The 24320-nt window shown below is 42.2% G+C and overlaps 1 protein-coding gene across 2 annotated transcripts; it reads left to right on the top strand.

Moving 5' to 3' along the window:
- Positions 1-11191: 11191 nt before the first annotated feature.
- Positions 11192-23474, top strand: rerglb (RERG/RAS-like b). 2 transcript variants are annotated; one of them, XM_080761478.1, is made up of 5 exons: positions 11192-11397; positions 14879-14935; positions 15819-15900; positions 16855-17003; positions 21549-23474. In XM_080761478.1, exons 1-5 carry the CDS (start codon positions 11346-11348, stop codon positions 21728-21730), a joined length of 522 nt encoding a protein of 173 aa, XP_080617604.1. In that variant the 5' UTR covers positions 11192-11345; the 3' UTR covers positions 21731-23474. The 2 variants fall into 2 exon arrangements, with proteins under 2 accessions (XP_080617604.1, XP_080617603.1); XM_080761477.1 differs by having other exon boundaries at positions 11201-11397; positions 15819-15892.
- Positions 23475-24320: the final 846 nt, after the last annotated feature.

Raw genomic sequence — 24320 nt, 5'->3', positions numbered from 1 at the left:
CACGCACGCACGCACACACACACACACACACACACACACACACACACACACACACACACACACACACACACACACACACACACACACACACACACACACACACACACACACACACACACACACACACACACACACACACACACACACACACACACACACACACACACACACACACCGTTTTATACGGAAAGAGGATAAATTGTTGTGCTTTATATAAAATTGCTGTTCAGTCAGGATGAAGAATAGGAACAGGTGGGGAGAAGCATTGTGAAACAAAAATATGATGTGATTTGTGGAAGTGATTTCTCTTTACCCTGTGCTGTGGATTGTCAAGGTACTTACAGGTGCTTTACACCAGTGTTGATTTTGACAGTAAATTTAGATTTTCGTTTTGTCATGGTCTTTGGAATAAAACTAGTTTTAGTCATATTTTAGTCATCTGAAATGTTTTAGTGTTAGTCTACCGGTAGTTAGTTTTAGACTAAATATCTTAAGGTTGTAGTCGACTAAATCTACACTTGAGTTAGTCGACTAAAATGTATTTTGGCGGGCCTTGATGCCGTCCGTCGTAATGGCTGATTTTAGACTTGCTGAAAATAGCAGATCTACAATGTTATTGTAGATCTGCTATTTTCAGCATGCAAGTGTAAAATGACTCGTGTCTTTTACTTATTCTAGATCTCTTGTCCACTAGATCCATTCCTAACATTTTAGTCTAGTTTTTATTTGTTGATGAAATATTCATCATAGCCATCATATAGCCATCATATATAGTCAACATAGCTTAGTTTTCATTTAGTTTCCGTCAGTGAAAAAAGGTAGTCGACAATAGTTTTAGTTGACGAAATCAACACTGCTTTAGACCTATATTATTTTTGCCTTGACCTGGAGCCATGCCTCTCTAATCTTAGAACTCTGCCTCTCCTATAAAATATGATTTAAACCAGTGGTTCTCTAACGTTTTCATGTCAAGGACCCCTAAATTGAGATGTGGACCCCCCCAAAAAAAAAATATATATGTGATGCCAGGGACCCCCATACAAGATTTGTGTTGTTAAAATGTCAAAAGAATATTCACAATGTGCTGTAATCTTGTGGATCTACTACTTTCAAATAGACAATATAAGGTTAAGAATGATGATCATTTAATAGATGACTCTATCAGCTAATTGGGAGTACTGGCCTGGGGCTGCCAGAGTATTGTTTTGTTGCAGGGTTTTTTTTTTGTTCTCTTCTCTATACATTTGCTAATTTTCCTGTGAGATAGTAAGATGTAAGAGACTTGAAAAGTTGAAACATTGAACACAAATACTTTGGAAACAAAATGTAGCCTCTGAAATTGTATGGTTTCAACTGACCACATGGTGGTGCTATAATCCGCCTCCAAGTAAAAAAAGTATACTGTAGTGTAGATGTTATCTGAACGTTTTCAGCTATTTGGGGGCAGTTTTTGTCCTGCAATAGAGTCAAGATGTGCTTGAATCTTAATAATAACCACTTTAATGAATTCCTTGGGTCCACATTGTATAGAAAAGTTGGTTAATTTGTCTCAGTAGGTTGTTTCCTTCAAAAGTTATGCTTGTTTCATCTTGGGGTTTAGGGTCAGGATGTGTAAGATAGGTTAAAAATGAACCCCATGGGACATATCTTTTTTGCCTGTTACCTGACAGAATCTTAAAATACACCCTTCAAGTATCCACCCTATGCCCGTTCCATCTATACTGTTTCTACTATTTGGGAATTAAACATCTAATTGTAGTGCGTTGAAAGAGTGCTAATCTACACATAGGACATAATGTTTCACATTAATAACAAGATTTATGATGATGGAGCACTTTCTAATTTTCTGCATGAGGACACATACATTAGGCTAATATTATTATAAAAAATTGTGTGTGTGTGTGTGTGTGTGTGTGTGTGTGTGTGTGTGTGTGTGTGTGTGTGTGTGTGTGTGTGTGTGTGTGTGTGTGTGTGTGTGTGTGTGTGTGAGAGAGAGAGACACACACACAAGTGTCCTTGGGCAAGACACTGAACCCCACCTTGCCTCCAGTGGTTGCCACCATTGATGTGTGAATGTGGGAAGTGAGGACGCTGGCGTCGACTGTTAGCCGCTTCACCTCCCATTCCCTTCCACCATTGTAAAGCGCTTTGAGTAGGCACGTAGTGCATAGAAAAGCGCTATAAAAATGCAATCCATTATTATTAATTAGCTGACTGCTCAGTGTGAATGACCCCAATGATCTGCAGGGGTCAATACGTCTACAAACCATTCTGTGCTCCAAACAAACAGACACACAGACAGACCTACACACAAAGCCCTTTATTGTGAGCGGTTAGCACCGCAAAAATAAACTATACTGGCATACTGTAAAAGTTGTGTCTTTGATCTATAGAAAACGTCCACAGGGATCCAGATCTAACAGCCAATGATTAGAATGAAGACGTATGGAGGCAGATGAGAGAGGGTTTTTTTATGGGGCCAGTCACCCTGTGGCTAATGTTGAGTAAAATAAGGGAAATTGAGCATGATATGTTATCAAATCATGGTTTATACCCTGCTCGTGTCTGCTCTACCCCGTTCTACATCGCCCAATAAACCTCTGCCACATGTTTGTTGTTTCTCCTGCCCGCCCCCTTTTCCATATTGTTTGTACCACTTTCTCTTTCTTGCTCTCCATCTTTTTCTATTCCTTTTCTGTCCATCTCTTTTCTCCCTGTCTCTGTCTCCCCATTTGTCTCGTTCCTGCCTTTTCTGTTCTCTTTTTTTGCCTTTTTTGCTCCCTTTCAGTTTTTGACTGGTGCTATCCACTCCTATAAACAGCTATGTGTGTCCCTGGCTGTGTCTGTCTGTCTGTGAATACCAGACGACCCTTTAGAGACCCTTTACCAACTCGCCCCGGGCGTACAGGTTACATAACCTAAGTAAATTATGCTTAAACAGTTAAACCTACCTTATTCCTAAACTTTAAACTCACTCGTTCAATGCAGAGGTCTGTTTTATTACATCTACACTCCAAATGATCTGCAAACTGCAAAGCTTCCTCTAGATTCTAGAAGGCTAGAGGAAGGTTTGCAGTTTGCAGATTAATTGGCACTCCTCACTTCCTCGTTTGTTTTGTAATAGAGTGGTCCCTTGATTGTTAACATAAAGAGGTTTTCTTTTGCTTTATTTTGGTCTGTACTTGCAGCATAAATGTTTTTTTTCCCATTTCTTTTCAGGAGGAGAAGATAATGGTTGGATGATTTTTGTTCTAATCTAGGCTTTGACTGTTGCTATGTTGTGAAAACCGAGGTTTTGAATGTTTTCTGATAACTGAAACCAATGTGGAACCTCAGAATACACCCGGCCAAACCGTCACATCTATTTGACTTCAGACGATGTTTAAAAGTGTCTCTGCCATTGCCCAAATATGGGAATCCAACATGAGGGAGAGCATATGGCTGGAGGTGCTTCGAGTGTGTGTGTGTGTGTGTGTGTGTGTGTGTGTGTGTGTGTGTGTGTGTGTGTGTGTGTGTGTGTGTGTGTGTGTGTGTGCGTGTGTGTGTGTGTGTGTGTGTGTGTGTGTGTGTGTGTGTGAGAGCGAGGGGGGGGGGGGTTATTAGAATGGAACTGAGGCTATAAGGCGACAAAGTAGAGGGGTCCATTAATTGGTTTGTGGAACAAAAGCAATAGGGTCTTTGAAATGATGTCATCAGGCTGAGAGGGGCTTCTATATCGCTGCACTTCAAACTAACTGAAACCATGCCTCGGGGTCTTAAGTCATATGTGTGCTCAGTTCCATTTCATTTCACTGTACATTCTCACATTGAAGTTGTTTAGCTTAGCTTGTAAAGGCAGGCAGCGTGGCCAGGCCTGAGCCGGTGCATGGGCGATATATGGGATCATACAGAGTAAACATGGCCCACAACCACAACCATGGCCAGGTGTGTCCAAACATTTTTCAAAGGGGGCCATATTAGAAAATATTAAAACACCCAAGGGCCAACTACATCTCCTCGACTGACATAATGTGCCTTCAGATAACAAAGTCACATAAAACCATTACATTATTTCATGTAACTGCATCAACAATATTTAATATCAATGGTCTGTGCTGGTGTGCTGTGAACAAAATACAAAAATAACTCAGCCTTTTTTCAGTCTTATTTCACTACCAAAATGTAGCCAGACGGCCAAAGTTAAATATGAAATAAAATGTTTTGACCCCTTCAGAATGAGACAACAAGGAACATTGAATGCTGACAAATTATACTCTGGGAAATGCCCAGGTTAATAAAACACTGGGATTATCCAATTCAGGTATGAAGCAGAGGGCCGTATAAAATATGTCCCCAGGCCGCATTTGGCCCACAGGCCGCACTTTGGACAGCGCTGGTGTGGTCGTGGTGCACAGGAACTTACTCTCAGCTCTTTTGTCTTTACTTTGACGTGACATACATACACAGTAAAACATTGAGGATTTTACTGTGTATTGTGGGTCGCACCGTTGCAGACACATGTGTGTGGACACTGTTTGCACTGACAGAAATGAATAAATTGTGTGCAATAGTTATTTTTATGCAGGCCTGCTTGCTGAGCAAACACTGTTTTAATCGATATTCTCATATTGGAACACTTCTCAATTTCCTACTGCACATAAGCAGTAAGGACCAACAAATTGGTCCTCACCGGTCAGAGAGCAGGCGTCTTCAACAGGGCGTCCGGGACCCCTATAGGGGGTCCTCAGAGTTACTAGAGAACATGAGGTTCCAAAAAGGCCACCTAGAGTGATTATAAGGCGTAGTCTTAAACATTTTAAACTGGAGGATTACAGAAGAGATCTAGGCATTGTTCCACGCAAACTTTTATTTTTTTAATATATTTTTTATCCCACGATTTTGTAACCCATTTTTCACCCGTGTCAATCATCTAATGTGATCCTGGGCTCTACACACCCTCCACCAACCTAGTCCCCTTATATGGGGGACAAGGGGAGAGCAACGGACTTGAACTCATGCTTCCTTCATGCCTGAGTGTCCAAGTTGCTCCTTTACACCTGACAGGGGGGAGTGATCTTGTGTATCTTAAGAATGACTTAGTCGACTTTAACAAGCTGCTAATTGAGGTCGTTGACCACCATGCCCCTATAAGGAAAAGTACAATCAAAGCTAAACCAAATTATCATTAAATCTTAGTAAAACTAAGTATATTCTCTTTTGTAAAAGGAAAATGGACAAACCAGTCAAACTAAAAATTCAAAATGTAGAAATCGAACAAGTAAACAAACATAAATTCTTGGGTGTTACCATAGATAACAAACTCTGTTGGAAGCCGCACATAGCAAGCATAAAGTCAAAGATATCCAAAACAATTGCAATACTATATAAACTAAAACCCTTTGTCAACAATAACTCACTTTATCTGCTGTACTGCTCCCTCATACTCCAATACTTAACATACTGTGTGGAAGTATGGGGGAATGCATATAAAACCAACATCAACCCCATCTTCCTGCTACAAAAGAAAGCCATAAGAATTGCTAATAAATCAGAATACCTAGCACCAACCAATCCACTATTTATTAATAATAACACCCTAAAATGATAAGATCTAGCTGATATGAACACTGCGGTCATAATGTACAAGGCACATCATAATTTACTTCCACCCTGCATGCAGAAGCTGTTCAAAGCTCGTGAGTCCAGAATAGATATGAACTCAGAGGGACAGGTGTGTTTACAAGAGCCAATGCAAGGACCGATACAAAGGACAGATGTTTATCTGTAAGAGGGGTACGTTTATGGAAGAGCTTGGACAAAGAACTAAAAATATGTACATCAGTCACCAAATTCAAAACAATGTTCAAAACTAAGGTAATCAATAAATATAAAACATTGGAATAGAGGATATGGTTGGTATGAGTCTCTGTTTCCTGCTATATACATATATATATATATATATATATAATATATATATATTTTTTTTTAGAGTTTATCTATCTAAGTGTTATATGGTCTTGCGCAGCCAGGTGGCATATCATTTTGCTACACTGTGCAGATCCATACTAACCCTCGAAGTTATGAAACCCTGATTTTCCTTCAGAGATTTCTGTTTCCCTGTTACTTATTCTCTTCTGTCGAATATACTGCTGATTGATTTTGTAATCTTTTTCCTGCATACAATCGGGGTAGGCAAAAATAAGCTTCTAGCTTCAGCCTACACCCTTTTGGTCCGTTATTTTCTTCTGCAAATTTTTGTTGTTATTATTGTGATGTATTGTGCTGAAAATCCCCCTGGATTGATCAACAATTAAGAGAAGCCAATGTCTCAGAGGGATGAGGCAAAAGATACTGCATCCAGGATTCCAGGTCATGTCTGGTTTCTGACCTCATGCTATACAGGAAATGCAGAAACTTTGTTTGAAAAAGAAAGAATCATTTTATTATAAAGCAAAGTTTGAGAAATGTTTGAGTAGAGTAGAGTAGAGTAGAGTAGAGTAGAGTAGAGTAGAGTGGTGCTCAACGTTTTTCATGTCAAGGACCGCCAGAATTTTATGTATTTGGCCGCGGACCTCCATCTGAAAATATGTTGTTTCAGGACACCCACCCCCCAAAAGAAAGAACAAAGATTTGAGTTAAAAATGATTCAAAGATTTGCGCCACATTTTCAAGGTTTTTTTTTAAATAGCAGATCTACCGCGGCACTCGGTGCATCGCTATGAGCTTGTAGATCTGCTATTTTTCAATAGCTAGAGAATAACATAATGCTTAAAACACCAAAAGGGGTTCCCGTCCTGAATGGGTTAACCACTTCAAGTCTCTACTCTTAGTAAAGCAGACCTGTAGTTACAACTGTATATAAAAATAGCAGCAATGCTATTTTTGGTAATTCTTTTGGAGAAGAGATTTGGTTCCTCTTGTCTCTCTCTTTCTTTCTGTATCTAGGGGTCTTGTGGTGTCATGGGTGGCTGGGCCTTACTGTATGCTCTCACCCTGGAATCAAAACGGAGGAATTTGATTCTGATCAGAGCTGGAATGTAGAATGTTCATTGAGGAGATTATGAGATTGAATGTTGAGGGGCATGTGAGGGAAAAACACAGACACGATTTGGGATTTAGAAAGTTAATTTAGTTTATTATTATTATTATTATTATTATTATCATTATTGTATTTATTTTCTTATTTTACTAAACCAACTAAATCAAGTTTGAATGCTTCAACAATCTGCAGTATGGGTCAGATTTAGATTAGATGTAATGGTTTAGGATTATGTGTGATTAGGCCAATCACTGGAAACATATTTTTCCCAAATACGCAAGATGAATTAATTAATTCTGTTCTGATCCCTACATTCCACAATCAGATGAATCCGAGAATTAAAGTGAGGTATAGGCCATTACTTCATCCCCATCTGAACTTCTTTTAAATATGAAAATGTCTGGTAACAATTATTTTCCCTCTCATGCGAGCTGTACCATGGTGCTGTGAGATTTCTAAACACCATTGACAAGAAAGAGCATATTTGGTAAAACCTTTGAGAAAGCCCCAGGCAGACTACATGGACAGTGAATGGCTGAGAACTGACATAATGCACTTACATTATTATTTTTTGCTCCATCGTTATTGCTTTTGGTTCATGGTATCTAAATTCCACTCCATGATCCAAACACACATCAACAACTAGCCCAGCAACAACAACAACCAAAATTGTGAGTCATTCTGAGGCTTTGAGGCATTTTCAAATTGAGTTGTATATAGAACGGTATATCCTGAAGATGGAAGGACCTGTTCCTGGTCTTGGTGAGAGCAGGAGTGCATGGACCTGGTGAGACGTAGGAGGGGCCCGGACAGGAGTCAACCCACAGCCTAGTCCTTCCACGTGCCATAATCTGGTTAGGGTTATCCCAGTCCTGGCAGAGTAGTTCCGGAGCAACGGATTGTGTGGCCATGGGTTTTCCCTAAAGGGACTGATTCAGGGTAGCTACTGGGACGTAAGTCGGGACTTGATCACCTTGATTGGTCAATTGCCAAATTCAGCGGTGTGTTATTTATGGATAATGGCCGCTCCGCTCTGTAACAGACTGGTGCCTAATCAAAGGCTCGCAGCCTCCGGGTTGCTTGGATTTTATGCTGTAACCCAAGATGACAGCCATGTAAACTAACACACAATGTCATTTAACTAAACAACATGCTTTCAAGGATGTTTTTGAAAACATTTGAAGCGAGAAATAGACAATGCTCTACCCACAAATTGATTCCATTTGATCAACACTCACTTCCTTTTTTCCGAGGCGACTTGTTGCCTCTGTGGAAACAAGGCCAACTTGGAATACTTTCATTATCGTAAGCAAGGCAATACTTTGTTTTGTTGTCACTTTTGGGTCAATTTATTCATTTGTGTATTAGCCGTTGAATAAGCGGGATAATGTCTGGCTAGGTGGTCATTTTTGGGAGATAATTCACCTTGAGGGTGATTAACCACCTTACCTCTGCTTAATTATCTCCCAACCACCTAGCACCTATAGCCAGACATTATCCCTTACATATTATATTATATTATATTATATTATATTATATTATATTATATTATATTATATTATAGGCCTGGGAAAGCTCATAAAAACTCAAGATATACATACACAACATTTAAAATGTTCTATGGTCAAAATAAAGTTATGGGCGCAAGTCTAATAGGTGAACATAGGCAAACCTTCGGCAAAAATAGCTGATATACAAGTTCAATTTGCGAGATGTTGTGAGCTTGTGGATCAGCTATGTTTGCTATTTGATGCACAACAAAGTATGGTTTAAAACTTTAAGTGGTTAGAAAGTGTAGTTTTAGGTTTCCAGTCAGAGTTAAAACCAACCCAAACACAGCAGAGTCACAATTAACAGACTTTCTTCTGTAAAAGGCTGAGCAACGGCCACAGATACAGGATCAAATAGAACAGTTTTGGAACAGGGCCCCAGTGGGGAAGGTTGGACCGCAGGGGGAAAATGTGGTTGAAGTCTAAAGATGTATTTGTGTTTTATTGGCTGATGTTCCCATCTGTGAAATGGCGGTTAGGGGCAGATGATTTATTGGTTGCGTGCGCCACATTTCATGTGGTGGGGAAGCCAATGGAGATGGATGGCCCAAAGTGATTCTGCAATGATTAAAACGATATTTCGATACAGTTACTATATCGTTACACCCCTAGTGTGTGTGTGTGTGTGCGTGCGTGCGCGTGTGCGTGTGTCTGTGTGTGTGTGTGTGTGTGTGTGTGTGTGAGAGAGAGAGAGATAGATGAGAGAGAGAGAAAGAGAGAGAGAGAGAGAGAGAGTACCTTGTGTTTTTATTTTATTTGTAATTATTATATCTTGTGTCTCACTCCAAAGTGCAATGCTGTATGCGCTGTTCATGTGTGGTAAGGTTTTTCCACTATACAATATCTTTATAATAAGTAATAACATTAGGTGTCTACATGAGATCAGACATGATTAATGTATGATGTGAAGAAAACAAAAAATTATGTGTTAGGACCAAATACATAATATATGCATGTTTTGGTAACATTATATTATTTTGAAGAATGTCCAAATGTGTGTTAAGTCAATTCAGTTGTGCATATAACAAGCATATTCAAGCATACCGTAATAACGTTTGGACAAATAAAAGTGTTACCAATAAATAGTATTCCCTCGAAGCTATATAATAAGAAGCCAAGTTTTGCAACAATATATTGTTTTTTATTTCTTGTTACTGAGAGTTACGTGATGCCAGACATCAACCCCATGAAATACTACTACAACTATGAGTAGTATTAGCACTATCTACTGATACGGAAACTAGTTCTACTGCTATACTGCAAATGATGCTTCTTCTAGTACTGTAGATTTCAGCCAGACAGTAAACACACTATTCAGTGGATAATTAAAATACTATAAGTGTCTGTAAAAAAGGAGTGCAGCCAGTAGCCTTTGTCTCCAGGAACAAAACAACACATTTACCGGTACTCTGGGCCTGACCCTTGAGTAGCCTCTATCTCAGAGGGAGGGGGAAAGAGATAGAAGAGCTATAGAGAGACAATGTATAACAGCCTAACAGGAGAGAGAGAGAGAGAGAGAGAGAGAGAGAGAGAGAGAGAGAGAGAGAGAGAGAGAGAGAAAGAGAGAGAGGCTGAAATGGGAGAGGGAGGAAATAAGAAGTAGTGAGACCGGGAGACAGGGAGCGAGAAAGCATTTGAGAGTGAAACAGAGGCAGAGAGAGAGAGAGAGAGAGAGAGAGAGAGAGGGAGGGAGAAAGAGAAAGAAGAGGAGTGACAGAGAGAAAGAAAAAGAGTGAGAGATAAAGAGAAAGATAGAAAGAGCGCACAAGGAGGGGGCACAAAAACAGGGACCTGGAAAAAACTCCTGACGGAGTGATCGAGAGGGAGTGGGAAAAAGTCCTCACGTCTCTCGGGAGTGAAATGACCCTTTGAAGAAGAAAAGAAGGAGAAAAGAAGGAGGAGTCAGACAGTCCTGTCAGAAAGTCCTCTCGTGGTCCAGACAGTGCTAGAATTTAGTCCACTGACACCATAAGTCACAACAGAGCACGTACCTGTGGACCTGCAGACAGAGAGCAGCAGCCGAGTCGAGACGAGGGGGGCCTGTGGAACCAGGCAGAGAGCAGCAGCCGAGACGAGGGGGGGCCTGTGGAACCAGGCAGAGAGCAGCAGCCGAGGCGAGGGGGGGCCTGTGGAACCAGGCAGAGAGCAGCAGCCGAGGCGAGGGGGGGCCTGTGGAACCAGGCAGAGAGCAGCAGCCGAGGCGAGGGGGGGCCTGTGGAACCAGGCAGAGAGCAGCAGCCAAGTCGAGACGAGGGGGGGCCTGTGGACCTGGCAGAGAGCAGCAGCCGAGGCGAGGGGGGGCCTGTGGAACCAGGCAGAGAGCAACAGCCGAGACGAGGGGGGGCCTGTGGACCTGGCAGAGAGCAGCAGCCGAGGCGAGGGGGGGCCTGTGGACCTGGCAGAGAGCAGCAGCTGAGGCGAGGGGGGGCCTGTGGACCTGGCAGAGAGCAGCAGCCGAGGCGAGGGGGGGCCTGTGGACCAGGCAGAGAGCAGCAGCCGAGTCGAGGGGGGGCCTGTGGACCTGGCAGAGAGCAGCAGCCGAGACGAGGGGGGGCCTGTGGACCTGGCAGAGAGCAGCAGCCGAGGCGAGGGGGGGCCTGTGGACCTGGCAGAGAGCAGCAGCTGAGGCGAGGGGGGGCCTGTTGACCTGGCAGAGAGCAGCAGCCGAGGCGAGGGGGGGCCTGTGGACCAGGCAGAGAGCAGCAGCCGAGGCGAGGGGGGGCCTGTGGACCTGGCAGAGAGCAGCAGCCGAGAGGAGGTGAGCTGGGCGTCCAGCCATGAACGACATCAAGCTGGCCCTGTTGGGCAGTGAGGGAGCTGGGAAATCAGGTGGGTGACACTACTGTACAGTGTATGTACACCAGTGGTTTTCAACCAGTGGTCCTTGAGGGGATATTCCAGGTGGAACCCCAGCTAAAAGATAGAGTTGGTAACCAACCCTTCTAGATCTTTTACTCTCGAGCTCTCAAGAGTTAAATTATTGTTAAACATCTGCATTACTTAATTTACAAGTAATGTCTACAACATTTAGAGAATGGAATTGTGGATAAAATTCTATCCAACGATAACAACATTCTTGAGTTTTGGGTCAGCAAGTCTAAATGTCATCAAATGGTGGCCCGTGGCTCACATGCTGAAAAAATAACGTGGGCCTTGATATGAAAAGGTTTGACAACCACTGCTACACCACTCGCGTGCTGGATGGGTTTGTTGCTGATGTTTTCATTTAGGTTTTCAACCCTTTTCACAGCAAGATCCATTATTTATTCGGCATTTGAGCCGCGTACTGACTCAAACATTTTCATGAAGATTTTGTGCCAGCTAGGGAGCCCCACAAGATTTATTTTGTTAATATGTTTTCAAGATTGCTCCAAATGTTCCAGGCTGGTATAGCTGTGTATAGCTATAATAGCAATTGCACTCTACAACTGGGTTTGAACTAGGCTAGCTGGCCTGTACTTTACCATATGAGTAGACCGCATGGGGAAGATGCGAAGAGCAGGAAGCGGGCCAGGCTCTTGTAGACTCTGGAGGTGATTGGTGATGGAAGGCAGGTGTGGAGACTGGGAACTGCATGCAGTGGAGCTGGGAATGTGCTATGGAGCCCTCTGGGGGCACTGACGAATCCACAGAGACCATAGCACAGGGATGTGAAGGAGATGGGGAGCGAGACGTAACAGGACCTCTGTTACTGTTTGCACAGTATGCATTTTAACCATTGTTTAAGTGAACAATATTTGCACAGCATATGGGCACTTTGGGTATTGGCACTTTATTAATCATGATTTTATTATTGAATAGTCCCTTCTAGTTCCTCTCCCCACTGAACAAACAGTACAGCTCTCCCCTGCAGCTTTCTACCCCCCCATCCAAGCTCTGTACGATGAACGCTGTGTCAGCAAAGCTCAAGGAATCATGAAGGATTCAAGCCATCCCTACCGCAGACTGTTTGAGACGCTGCCTACATGGGAAACGGTTTCACAGTCTCAAAGCCACTGGAAATACACTGCAAAAAAGCTTCTTTCCCCTGAACAATCAGATACATGAACGAACTGATAAAAACACTGACCAGAACAAAACAGGGAATAGGAAAACGCTAGCCCCCCGCACCTTCGCCCTCTTCTCGCACTATTAAGCTCGAATTGCACATTTATGGAACATAGCCTATACTGTGAAGTTGTTCCCAAAAAGTTCACCTAACCTTGCTACTATAAGGAAAACATGCACATGCACATATGATACTCTTTTTCTACTTTGTTGTCTCCACCAGGCCGAAGGCATGGGGAGAGAGTATGTTTTGCACTCCGCCCGTCAGTCCGTTTGTGTATGTGACTGTGTGTGTGGCCGTCCGTCCGTGTGTCCGTCCGTCTGCTATCTAATGCTCTAATAATTCTTACACTCGTACACTAAATCTACAATGATGCACCAGTGAAACACATTCTCACCCTGGCTTTATTTACATTTACATAGTGATTTGTTGGTTCTATACACATACTGATACTGGGGGACAGTCAGATTGATTTGGAGAGCCTTTCAACTTGAGTTATGAGTCTGCAGAATCATACAATGTTATCCCATGTCATATACAGTAGTACATTAGTATAGTTAGTATGTTAGCCCTGGTAAACCATAACCTGACTCCGCCAGATGGGGCACTAGAGAGTACAGGTTCAGGGAGGGGGAACCTGTGTACTCTCTACTGCCCCATCAGAGTCAGGTTAGGTAAACCATCCCGGTCAGTCTTCTCTGTAGACGGGTCTCGCCACAAGCGCTGGGTGGGCGTTTTGCCGAAACCCTGTGATTGACAGACGCTGATTCCACGTTTTTTTCATCCACGTTTTGGTTTCTGCCAAATGCCCACCCAGACCGGGTCTTCAGTATAATAAATAGTTTGCTATTAAATATAATGTTTGATTACATTACAATTGCCTGTGGCCACACTCTATATATTTATTTTAAAGCCATGCTTTTAGTCCTTGATTTAAAAACTCAATCTCAAATTGAGTTCAAGAGCACACCGATGTGTATGCAGTCATGCACGGTTTTGATGGTCAAATAAATTCTTTAGGCCTCAATAAAAATGCAGGTCAGAACGAGGCAGGGGGGCAAGAGTCCAGTGAGTGTGTCCTGTTGAATGTCAGTATTGACTCTCTGTGGCAGTGGTGCTTGTGGTTGTCTGGATCTGTTCTATGTTGCTGTCATAAAACAACACGATGTATGTCCCTCTCTGACCTACCCCCGCAACTGACTGCCAAGCAGGGCTGTTACTTACGGAGTGCAGTAGGCTACGGAGGACATGGTGTGTGTGTGTGTGTGTGTGTGTGTGCGCGCGCACACGTGCAAGTGTTTATAGACCTATATACAGAATGAGGGTCCGTTTTTCTGGCTTGTGATTCTACTATCTACATGCATGTACTACACATGTCTCTCATGTGTGTCTAATACGTTTTTCTGTCTTATTGCTGTACTCTAGGTAGTAGGTGCGTGTTTAATATACATGAGCAGGGTATAATAGATAGGCCTACATACAGAAAGAAAGAAGGAGAAAGTGTGTCCATTTTGTTTCTGTATGTTTGTATAATGTCTGTGTAGCTGCAGTGCGTTTCTGTCTGAATGTAAACATAAACCTAGAGCATCAATCTAGGACTGCATACCAGAGCACACCAGAGCATACCATACACGAGACATGGACAACGCATTTCCGGGGGTCCCCAGCCAAATAAAAAACATGAGCAGTGGTTTTCAACCCATCAAGATCTATTATTTATTCAGGATTTGAACCACCATTCAATGACATTTAGCCTCTCAGACCCAAAACTTAGAATATTTTGTTGTTTTTGGATACGATTTTGTCCACAATTCCATGCTTTATTGATGTTGGTACCATAGGAGAGTTAACAGGCAAATGTTGACCAAAATAACAATTATTCTTCTACATTCTCCAAATGTATAGAATTCTTTCAAATTAAGTATTGCGGATGTTTAAGATTTCTACGGTCCATTTGTTTTCCTTTTGAGTTCCAGATCTAACCCGTCTGGTTATACCAACTCTCATCATTTAGCTGGGGACCACCTGGAACCCCCCCCCCAAAGAACACTGGTTGAGGCCAACCTACGAGGGACGGCTGTCACGATATGTGACAGATCAAGGCAGGCAGATCAAGTCCAATGATGACTTTATTATCAAACTGGCCAGGGCATACATGCAGGGCATGACACACAACAACTATAAACTGGCAAGCAAGGGAACACTGAACAAAGACCCCCTGTTGGTTTCACTGGAGTCTAATGTGTCTCTGTCCCCCCATAGCTGTCCTGGTGAGGTTCCTGACCAGGAGATTCATCGGTGAATACGCCTCCAATGCTAGTGAGTGTTCTCTCTCAGCATTGTAGCTTGATGTCGCAAAGGGTTCGAGTCTTTGTATTTTGCGTGTCTTAAGTACCAGGTCTTATTACCTAACTTGAGTAAACTAAAGACCTGGAGGCGTGATCAATGCCATTTGGCTATTCTGAGTGTCCAAATAGCATTGATCACGCCTCCAGGTCTTTAGTTTACTCAAGTTAGGTAATAAGACCTGGTACTTAAGACACGCAAAATACAGCAATTTGTGTCATATGATTGATCTATTGATCAACTTTAGCTACTAGTTACTTTGTAGATTTAGGTTATTATTACAACATTATTACATAAATTAACCATTGCTCTGGAGAGGGAAGTCTGGAGCTCTCTGATGGAGCTGTTGCCCCCGCGACCCGACTACGGATAAGCGGTTGGAAGATGGATGGATGGATAAATTAACCACTTCAGCCCTATATGCATTTCGGGCAATTTGAAAATAGCTAAATAGATCCTCAAGCTCACAATGCGTCACTATGCGACGCATTGGGAGCTTGTATATATTTTCTAAATATTTGTATACATACGAATATTCTGCATACTTTTGTACTTTCACTCTCAAGTACATTTTGAATTCCGGACTTTTACTTGTATAAACGGATTATCTCAGACTCCCTGTATCATAAGAGAATGTTTTACTCCTTATCTCAGACTCCCTGTACCATAAGAGAATGTTTTACTCCTTATCTCAGACTCCCTGTACCATAAGAGAATGTTTTACTCCTTATCTCAGACTCCCTGTATCATAAGAGAATGTTTTACTCCTTATCTCAGACTCCCTGTACCATAAGAGAATGTTTTACTCCTTGCAGACTCCCTGTACCATAAGATAATGTTTTACGCCTTATCTCAGACTCCCTGTACCATAAGAGAATGTCCATCGATGGAAGACAGCTAAACCTGGACGTGTTTGACCCCTGCTCACAGGTAACAAGGTAGCAACAGCCCACTCAAAAATGGCTATAGCCTACTGTAGTTCCCACTGTAGGCCACTTTTCCACCATTTTCCACCATAGTGTACAGCCAATGGGCAGACAGTGTCCACAAACACTGTCTGCAATATGCCTACACATCATTGCCACTGTACAAACATTGCTACTGTAGGCCTACACACAGCTCCGACCTAGAATGAACTAAATTCTGCTCAAATGTTTACCTTCGCCAAGCACGTGTACCTTCCTTTCCGTGAGGGTCCAGTGAGATTTACGAGTGTCCCGAGGAAATGGCCCTTTGAAGGAAAGGAGCCACAAAGCCTCCGACATGTATCTCCACCGACATGGCTGGCCAGAGATGCCGAGAGGACCTTTACGGCTAACGCTTACGGCTAATGCTTTTATTGGAATTGCCCCCCAGCCATTGTCCTCTGCTCACTGTAAAGCTGAGTCCTCTAAAGAAGGAATGCTATACATTTAGTCTATTCCCCTTACTTTATGACCTGGCCCTCAATGTAAGGAGAAAAACAACAGACGTACTGTAGGAATCTTTTTTTTTAATGGCGTTGAGGCATCTGTGTTCCAGCTAGGGGTTCAGACACGTGCTTTGGCTGCATGTCCTTACGGTTAACTCTCCCGAGTCCGAAACCCCCCACCCCCCACAGGTTCATTATAGGTTGTGTATGACGACATGTTTTCTCTGTGCACGTGTCATGGTCATTCAGGATAAGAATAACTACTGCACAAAATAGTTATGTAATGAGGTGGGCAGCGTTAAACTTGAATAGAGAGCTTGTTGTTTCATTAACCATGGTGAAGTAATGTTGCTTGGCAGGACCCATAGTGTTACCCATGTGTTCATCTGTAATCATGTGCTTTCATGCTCGAACATTACGTTGTCTCAAGCCTGTTTCAGGATCTGATCAATTAATACGGTTGCTGACGGTGATTTGGCAGAGCTCGGAGGCCAGGTGTATCCTGGAGGAGCCGGTGGACTGGGCAGACGGTTTCGTGGTGGTCTACAACATCAGCGACAGAATGTCCTTCATCGATGCCAAGAACATTGTGCGTCAGATCAGGGAGGCACGCGCACACGACTGCAAAGGGTAAGACGCAGTACAAGGATGTTTTAATTAGCTCATGTTTGGACAGTGGGCATGCAGGCCGGGCTTATCCAGTTCTTAGCTACACTGTACTGTAGCCTACCTGTTGGACAAAAAGGTCTCAATAAATTAAATTATACATTTTCCAGAATAAATGTTTATAAACTAATTTATTAATTTTTTTAACTGGGCCATGGCTCAGTGGTCCAGGCACCTTGGCTGCTAATCCAGTCTGGCAGTGTGCCGTGGGTTCGACTCCCGATCCCGACGGCCCTTACTGCATGTCTTCCCCCCATCTCTCTCCCCATTTCCTGTCAGCCTGCTGTCTTGTCCCTCCATAAAAAATATCAAATAAAGGTGAAAGCCACAAAAAAACATTAAAAGAAATAATGCAATGGACAGATATTATATCATGTAGCATTAGTAGCTCTGTTTGGAACCTCATACAGTATCTACACCTGCACAGGTAGAAATGTATCAAAGGTATCAGAACCTATACAGATGATAAACTTAGGACAGGCACATAACATTTTAAGACAGGGGTGAAACAACTGCTTAAATCAGGCTTAAATAAAAAAGGCAGTCCAGTCAACCCCTGACCACATGTGCAGAACTGCTTCCGTAAGATTGCATTGGGAAAACATGGTAATGGCTGTGTTCATAAGCTTTGTAAGCGGTTGTTTCACATCTGTCTAAAACTTGTATGTGCCTGAGGCTGTCATAAGTTTATCATCTGTAGCTAATATCTTAACTTTTTGGAAACGATACTGTGAAAGGGGTTTTCGCCAATGTTTTTGGACGGCTCATTGGCTCAAGCCCCGGTCTACCGATGAATGCAGGGCCATATCCTGACACGGAACCTCTTCTCTGAGCTAAAACGTCTAGATATGAGATTCCAAACGGAGCTAGTACCAGAGGACACTTGGAAGTGAAGTCAAATGGAAAAGTACAGTGTAACTCTGATCTGAACAAACTATAATGCGGTAAATGTAAACACACTTGATGTGCCAATGTGCTAATACTTTTAATTAAAAGCAAAAGAAAAAAATAAGTTAAAAAACAAGAATTGATTAAATCAATTAATTTCCAGCTGCATTATTATTATCTGCGGGGGGGGGGGGGGGGGGGGGGGGCGCTATAACTGCCTCTGTGTCCGTTTCAGCGCAGTAGTTTAGGTATAGGAACCAAAATTTGCTAAGGCGAATGCAGCTCTCCAACGTTGATGCATCTGGTCCGTGCATCTGGGCTTTAACATTGAGCGCCCGTTTGCACTTCCAAAATGCGGAAGTATACGGTTCTTCCAGGTGCTTCAAAACGCCACTGAGCAACTTCCACGGAAATTAATAGCGGGGGTGGGGCTATCTCTCCGGACTGTCTCTATCCTTTTAATCTCATTGAGATAGAATGAGCACTTAGCATTCCATTGTTACAATGGGAGTCAACGCTAGTGTTGCCACTCTCTTACTATTACTCTGCACGCTTGCAAATCGATGATAGACTCAGCTTGCTATTGCATAGCAGCTGGTAAAAACTAGTTAAAGCTCTATATAATTATTTTGCTATTAACCATTGCTAGAGTGTTTGTTCAGTAACAGGAGTCTTTCCAGCTCTTTAGTAAACAGAAAATAGCAGGCTTCTCATCTTTATAACTTCCAGGCAAACAATCTCTACCACTTTATTCTACAAACACATGTTGCCGAATACACTAGCATGTGCTTCAGTGTGAGGTATGCTGGAAATTTGTATGCTGGAAAGACCTGACATGATATATGGAGGGATTCACCTCAGAGCCAGAAACATGATGGAGATGCAGTCTAAAAAACACCACAACGTGGGCCATATCCAACATACCACATTATTCCAAAAATATCAATCATGTAACAGGAAGAGATTTACTGTTGGTATGTAAGCCTAATCCGTTTTTTGCTCATGAATGTCTGCACAGATTGGAAAAATAAAATAGGTTTAAGTCCAGGGGTATAGTTAAAAGTATTAGTTAGGTCATTAAAAATAATCTTTGTGACCTGTTGGCAAAGACGACTCGTACCTTCTGTACAAGGAACTTGTTTTTGGGATGAGAGACTATCATGAATTAATGTCAGGTGGCAAAAGCAACAGCTTTTATTCCTTTCTGGTACCATTACTCAATTTAACCAAAGCTACCAGGGATCACAAGGGACAGTTAAAATGAATAAACTTGTCTTTGTGCAATACACCACCAAACAAATAAGCATAATGTCCATATGATTCCTATAATAATACACATGGTCTCTCTGCACACATACATGTATGATGTCTCTTATTTTACTAGTAGGCTATGCACTTTAGATGCATCCATAACTTATCATGCAGATTAGTTACATACTGTATCATATGTACATTTGTGTCCTCTCCCCCTCTCCTTATTCACTTTACGCTCTTATTCTCTATCCTCTCACTGCAATGATGGGTCTGCACAATCAAGAATTTCACCCATATTACCTGTATTGTGATGTGACAAGTAAGGGTTGATTGACTGATGTACTATACTAGCAGTTAACTTGTTGATTATAACATTTGTAGTTCAATTCCAACCCAAAAGTCCCAATTAACGGCCTTCTTCATTTGATTACCAAGGTAATCAAAGGGTCTGAAATCTGATTCGTGACCTGAACCATTTTTGAATACATTTCCGTTCAGGTCTCGTATCACAGGCTATGTCTGAAGTGGCGGCTCTAGGTGATGTTGGTTGGAGGGGCTACCTAAGAAATCTTATGCTACGGGGCCAATATACGATAGTATATGCTGATTGATTGATTGATTTATTAACAGTTTGCAGAATTACAGTACAACTCAATACAAAAACATGCTATCCATTGTTCACCCTATACTACAGCATGTTCACAGAATACTGGTCTCTACTCTACAGCAACAACAGCATCAGCATCACATTCCACAACAACCCAGTACCCATGCAGTGCTACTCAGAAAATCTATTACACTATGCTACCCAACTAGTTCAACCTGCAGCAATAGCATCATATTCCAGATATCAAAGTACAGCAATGACACTACTACAGGCCTATACTTTGTTACAGCAAATGCTCCACAACAACAGAAGTGCATCATGCCCACAACAAACACTCCACTGAACATTGTTTGTATTTGTATGTACAGATAGCTGCTCAGCCTACTGTCATTAATTATAACAGTACACATGCACGCACGCATGCACGCACACGTTGCGCGCGCGCGCGTCGGTGCCGTTTCGAAACAAGCAACTTGCAAGGCACACACATGCACGCTCGTGTGCACGCACACGGCTCCGAAACAACACTAACACAGCCTCTCTCTCTCTCTCTCTCTCTCTTCCCAACTCAATGAGTGCTCGAGCCACTTTCAATGTGATTAAACCAGCGATTATGTTTCTTAACTTTGTGAGATGAATGAAGCAGACCACTCTACCTTTCTGTGGGTCCGGTGTGCGGTCACCGGTCAGCTGTCTGCCCCAAGCAAGAATTTCAAACTCACAAAACGTATTCTTCGTATCCTTTCCTTTTGTTATATGATCCAAAATGGACGATATGCTCCCAGTCTCTTAACTTCATTTTCCCCTCCACGGACACGGGACAAAACGGATTATAAAGTAAATAAACTTATTTCATTTAAAATACTTCCACCCGCCATTCTTTCAGTTTCACATCAACAACCACACACGAGCAGGTGCTGCGATTGGTCAATAGCCAATGACCTCACGGTCTGAGGCGGGCATTAGGGCTGAGCACAGCTCTCTATTGGCTCGGGGGCTGAGAGATTTTAGCCCCAATGGCAAGTAAACCAAGCAGGCGTGTCTTGGCAGCTGTCAATCATTCAAGGCAATGAAAGCCAATGGAAGCATTTTGGGCTGTAAAAAAATCAGCCCATTTTGACCTATTTTGTGTTTTTCTTGTATCTATTTGATGCTGTTGCTGCTTTAGATTATACCAGAATATAAAAGTATCTATTCTAAAACATTTTAATAATAATTTCTCATCTTTACTCCATAAGATAGGGGGGGCTCAGCCCCCCTTGCCCATACATACGAGCCATCCCTCTGACTCCTGACTCAGTGTCCTGACCCAGTGTCCTTCAAATAACTGTCCTCATAACTGACTTCAAATACACGTTACTCGCTGTTCCCAGCCACAGTACTCAAGTACAATTGTACTTCAGCTTTATTTTTGTGGTGTTTTTCCAATACTTTTACTTCTACTCCAATACATCTCGGGTGCAAATATTATACTTTTATACTTTTTTTTATACATTTACATAAATAAAATACATTTTCCACCACTGTGACCAGTGTATATTTGTACAAAATAATGTTCTGATGAATTGAAAATGGTGGACCCTGTTGTAAACAAGTGCTTAATCATGGATAGTCCACAAAGTACCAGTTTCTGAATTGAGTTGTGCTTTCGTTTTGAAATGTACCAATTCTGCATAGGCCTACTGTGAAATAAAAATGTCAATCAATCAATCAGTCAGTCAGTCAATCAATCAATCAATCTCTGTCTCTGTCCCATGCAGGGAGATGGAGGTGCCCGTGTGTCTGGTGGGCAACAAGCGTGACCTGTGCCATGCACGGCAGGTTTGCGAGGAGGAGGCTCGCTGTGTGGCTCAGGAGAGCCACTGTGCCTTCCAGGAGGTGTCAGCGGCAGAGAGCTACCAGGACATTGCCAACCTCTTCACGCAGCTCATCCGTCATGTGATGGAGCACCTGAAATACCGCGCCGACAGCCGGCGGCGCCGCTACAGTGGCTCCAAGTCCATGGCCAAGCTCATCAACAATGTCTTCGGGAAAAGGAGGAAGTCTGTGTGATGGTTTGAGTTAATATATAGTGTTATTTTAGCGGCATCTCTTGAGGCGCTGGCTGGAGTGTTTGTCTTGGGTCTCTGCAAATCAAAATAATGCATGGGCATTTCAACAAGAAGTAATGTGCTGTGTCTGAAAACCGCTGCGGTACATTAAAAATCACACCAGTGTGAACTGAGTGTTGCAACTCCCCTCTCTCCCCCCCTCCTCTCTCTCTCTCTCTCTCTCTCTCTCTCTCATTAGCAGGCAACAGTGCAGCACTATCTCTCTCTCTCTCTCTGTTTCTGGCACAACAGCGCCCCTACTGGTACTCATAGTCATACTGGTGCTCATATGGTTAACATCACATAGTGAATAGGTGAACACGGACATTGCTGTTCCTTGGAGTGGTTGCACCACTCAAAAATTCTGTGTGTTGTTTCGAAAATATTGAACCAATGAAAAGTACAGTATAGTAGCCTAAAAAGCACTTCGGACAGAACCTCTTAACTCCAAACGTTCTGCTAAAGCAACTATAACTCCAAACTTTCTGCTAAAGCAACTATAAATCTCTCCTCATCTCATGGAAGTAATTGCTCATATATAAAGTCACAACCCCCACTTTGATGAGGCAGTGTTGCTTTGTTTTCAAAATATATGGTTTTCTTCATTTCCTGAAAAATGAACATTTTGGAGATGGTTTCTTCCCGACAGCAGAGATATGGTATTTCCTATCAGTAACTAAGCACGATACCAGTGGTTCTCAGAAACCAGACCAAAACTGTAAAATGAAACCAAATGTACGGGTCCATTTGGTTTCATTTTATGCTCTCAAGAGTTAAATATTTGTTAAACATCAGCATTACTTCATTTATAAAAAGTCACACAATTGTCAAATTATTGTTCTTTTTTTATCAACATTTACCTGTTATCTCTCCTATATGGTACCACACATCAATACAGCATGAAATTGTGGACAAAATCTTATAAAAACAATAACAAAATATTCGTTAGTTTTGGGTCTGAGAGGCTAAATGTCATTAAATGGTGGTCTGTGGATCAAATGATGAATAAATAATGGACCTTGAGGCGAACAAGGTTGAAAACCACTGCTCTAAAAACCACATAGGCCTACTGCCAGTCTGTCACACAATAATGAAACACATAGTAGGCCTACTTCACTTCAGGAATTTCACTCACTACCACTACCAAAAGCAAGATACAGTATTATTATACTGTATGTAGATTTTTGAAACATATTTGTTTATATAGCCTATATAGGCTACTAAAACCATTCTTAACAAAAAAAAGGGGGTAGTGACTTTGAGTGCTGTTTCAGCGTACAATGTAAGTCAAGCATATTTTGAATTATCAATTTCTAATCACTGTAATTTCTTTTTTAATTTCTTGTCCACATTTGGAGTTACATCATCATTCTAAGTCGTCCTCATGCCACATCATGGCAAGGTACAACCCAAACCTCTACAAGAGTGGTCTTACCCATTAATGTCTCCATTTGCAGTATGTCATAAAAGGTAAATGATAATTATATAAGCTTGAAATATATATCTTACATCAAACCCAGGTATAACAAGCATGTCTGTCTTCCTTTTTTTCCAGTGTTTGGTCATTGTTATTACTGTATACTGTCAAAACATTTTCAGTTTGAGAGGAAATTAAAGTAAAACATGACATAAGACTCCTGTTTTCCTGCATGTGGCTGATGCTAGGAGCTGAAAGGAAAAACATTCCTTATGTGTGCACTGCAGAGCCGTGCTTGTTGAATGTATTTGGGGAAATGGCACGCACACGCACACACAAACTACCGGTATAAAAGTGCGCTGCTCGGAGCGCAGTTCTCCGCCAGGCAGGGAGGGGTGTAGGGAGGGATGTCTCTAAGTACATTTACTATTTACTTAAGTACAATACTTAAGTACAATTTTGAGGTATTTGGACTTTTTGGATTTTGTGACTTGAGTATGTCACATTTTCAGTAGGCTACTTTACTTTTACTTCTAGGCCTACTCCACTACATTTCAGAGGCAAATATTGTACTTTTACTCCACAACATGTATTTGAAAACTTTAGTTATTGATTACTTTGTAGATTTAGATTATTACCACAAAACATACATTAACCACTTCAGCCTTATATATTTGAAAATATTCGGCCATTTGAAAATAGCTGATCTACTCATGAAGCTCATAATGCATAGCGATGCGACACGTTGTTTGAATATGAAGGAGTCGGACCCCAATGGAAACCAGTCATAGGCCTTCTTGGGTTTTAGATCCTCTTAGTAGACCTTGTATTTGAAGTATGGGTTAGCGATCTGGCCGTCGCGCAAGTCGTCCGCGGAAGTGGAGCATTTTCCACCGGAAAAAGTCCTCGGCGGACGGCCGAGGACGTGCGCAGCTCTTTTGATAGTGTGGCAGTACCCATTACGAGCCCTGGGTGCATTCCTGGGAGTCTGGATGTTCCGGGGACCCCCACATGGTAACTCTGTC

Source organism: Protomyctophum bolini, assembly GCF_963924005.1.
Source record: "Protomyctophum bolini genome assembly, chromosome: 4".
NCBI lineage: Eukaryota > Metazoa > Chordata > Actinopteri > Myctophiformes > Myctophidae > Protomyctophum > Protomyctophum bolini.
The sequence above is the reverse complement of the archived record's forward strand: the minus strand, read 5'-3'. Positions and strand labels throughout refer to the sequence as shown.

Coding starts and splice junctions, on each gene's coding strand:
- rerglb (XM_080761477.1), top strand. CDS start 11,346: ATGAACGACATCAAGCTGGCCCTGTTGGGCAGTGAGGGAGCTGGGAAA. Junction 14,936..15,818: donor TGAATACGCCTCCAATGCTA/GTGAGTGTTCTC, acceptor GCCTTATCTCAG/ACTCCCTGTACCATAAGAGA. Junction 15,893..16,854: donor TGTTTGACCCCTGCTCACAG/GTAACAAGGTAG, acceptor GTGATTTGGCAG/AGCTCGGAGGCCAGGTGTAT.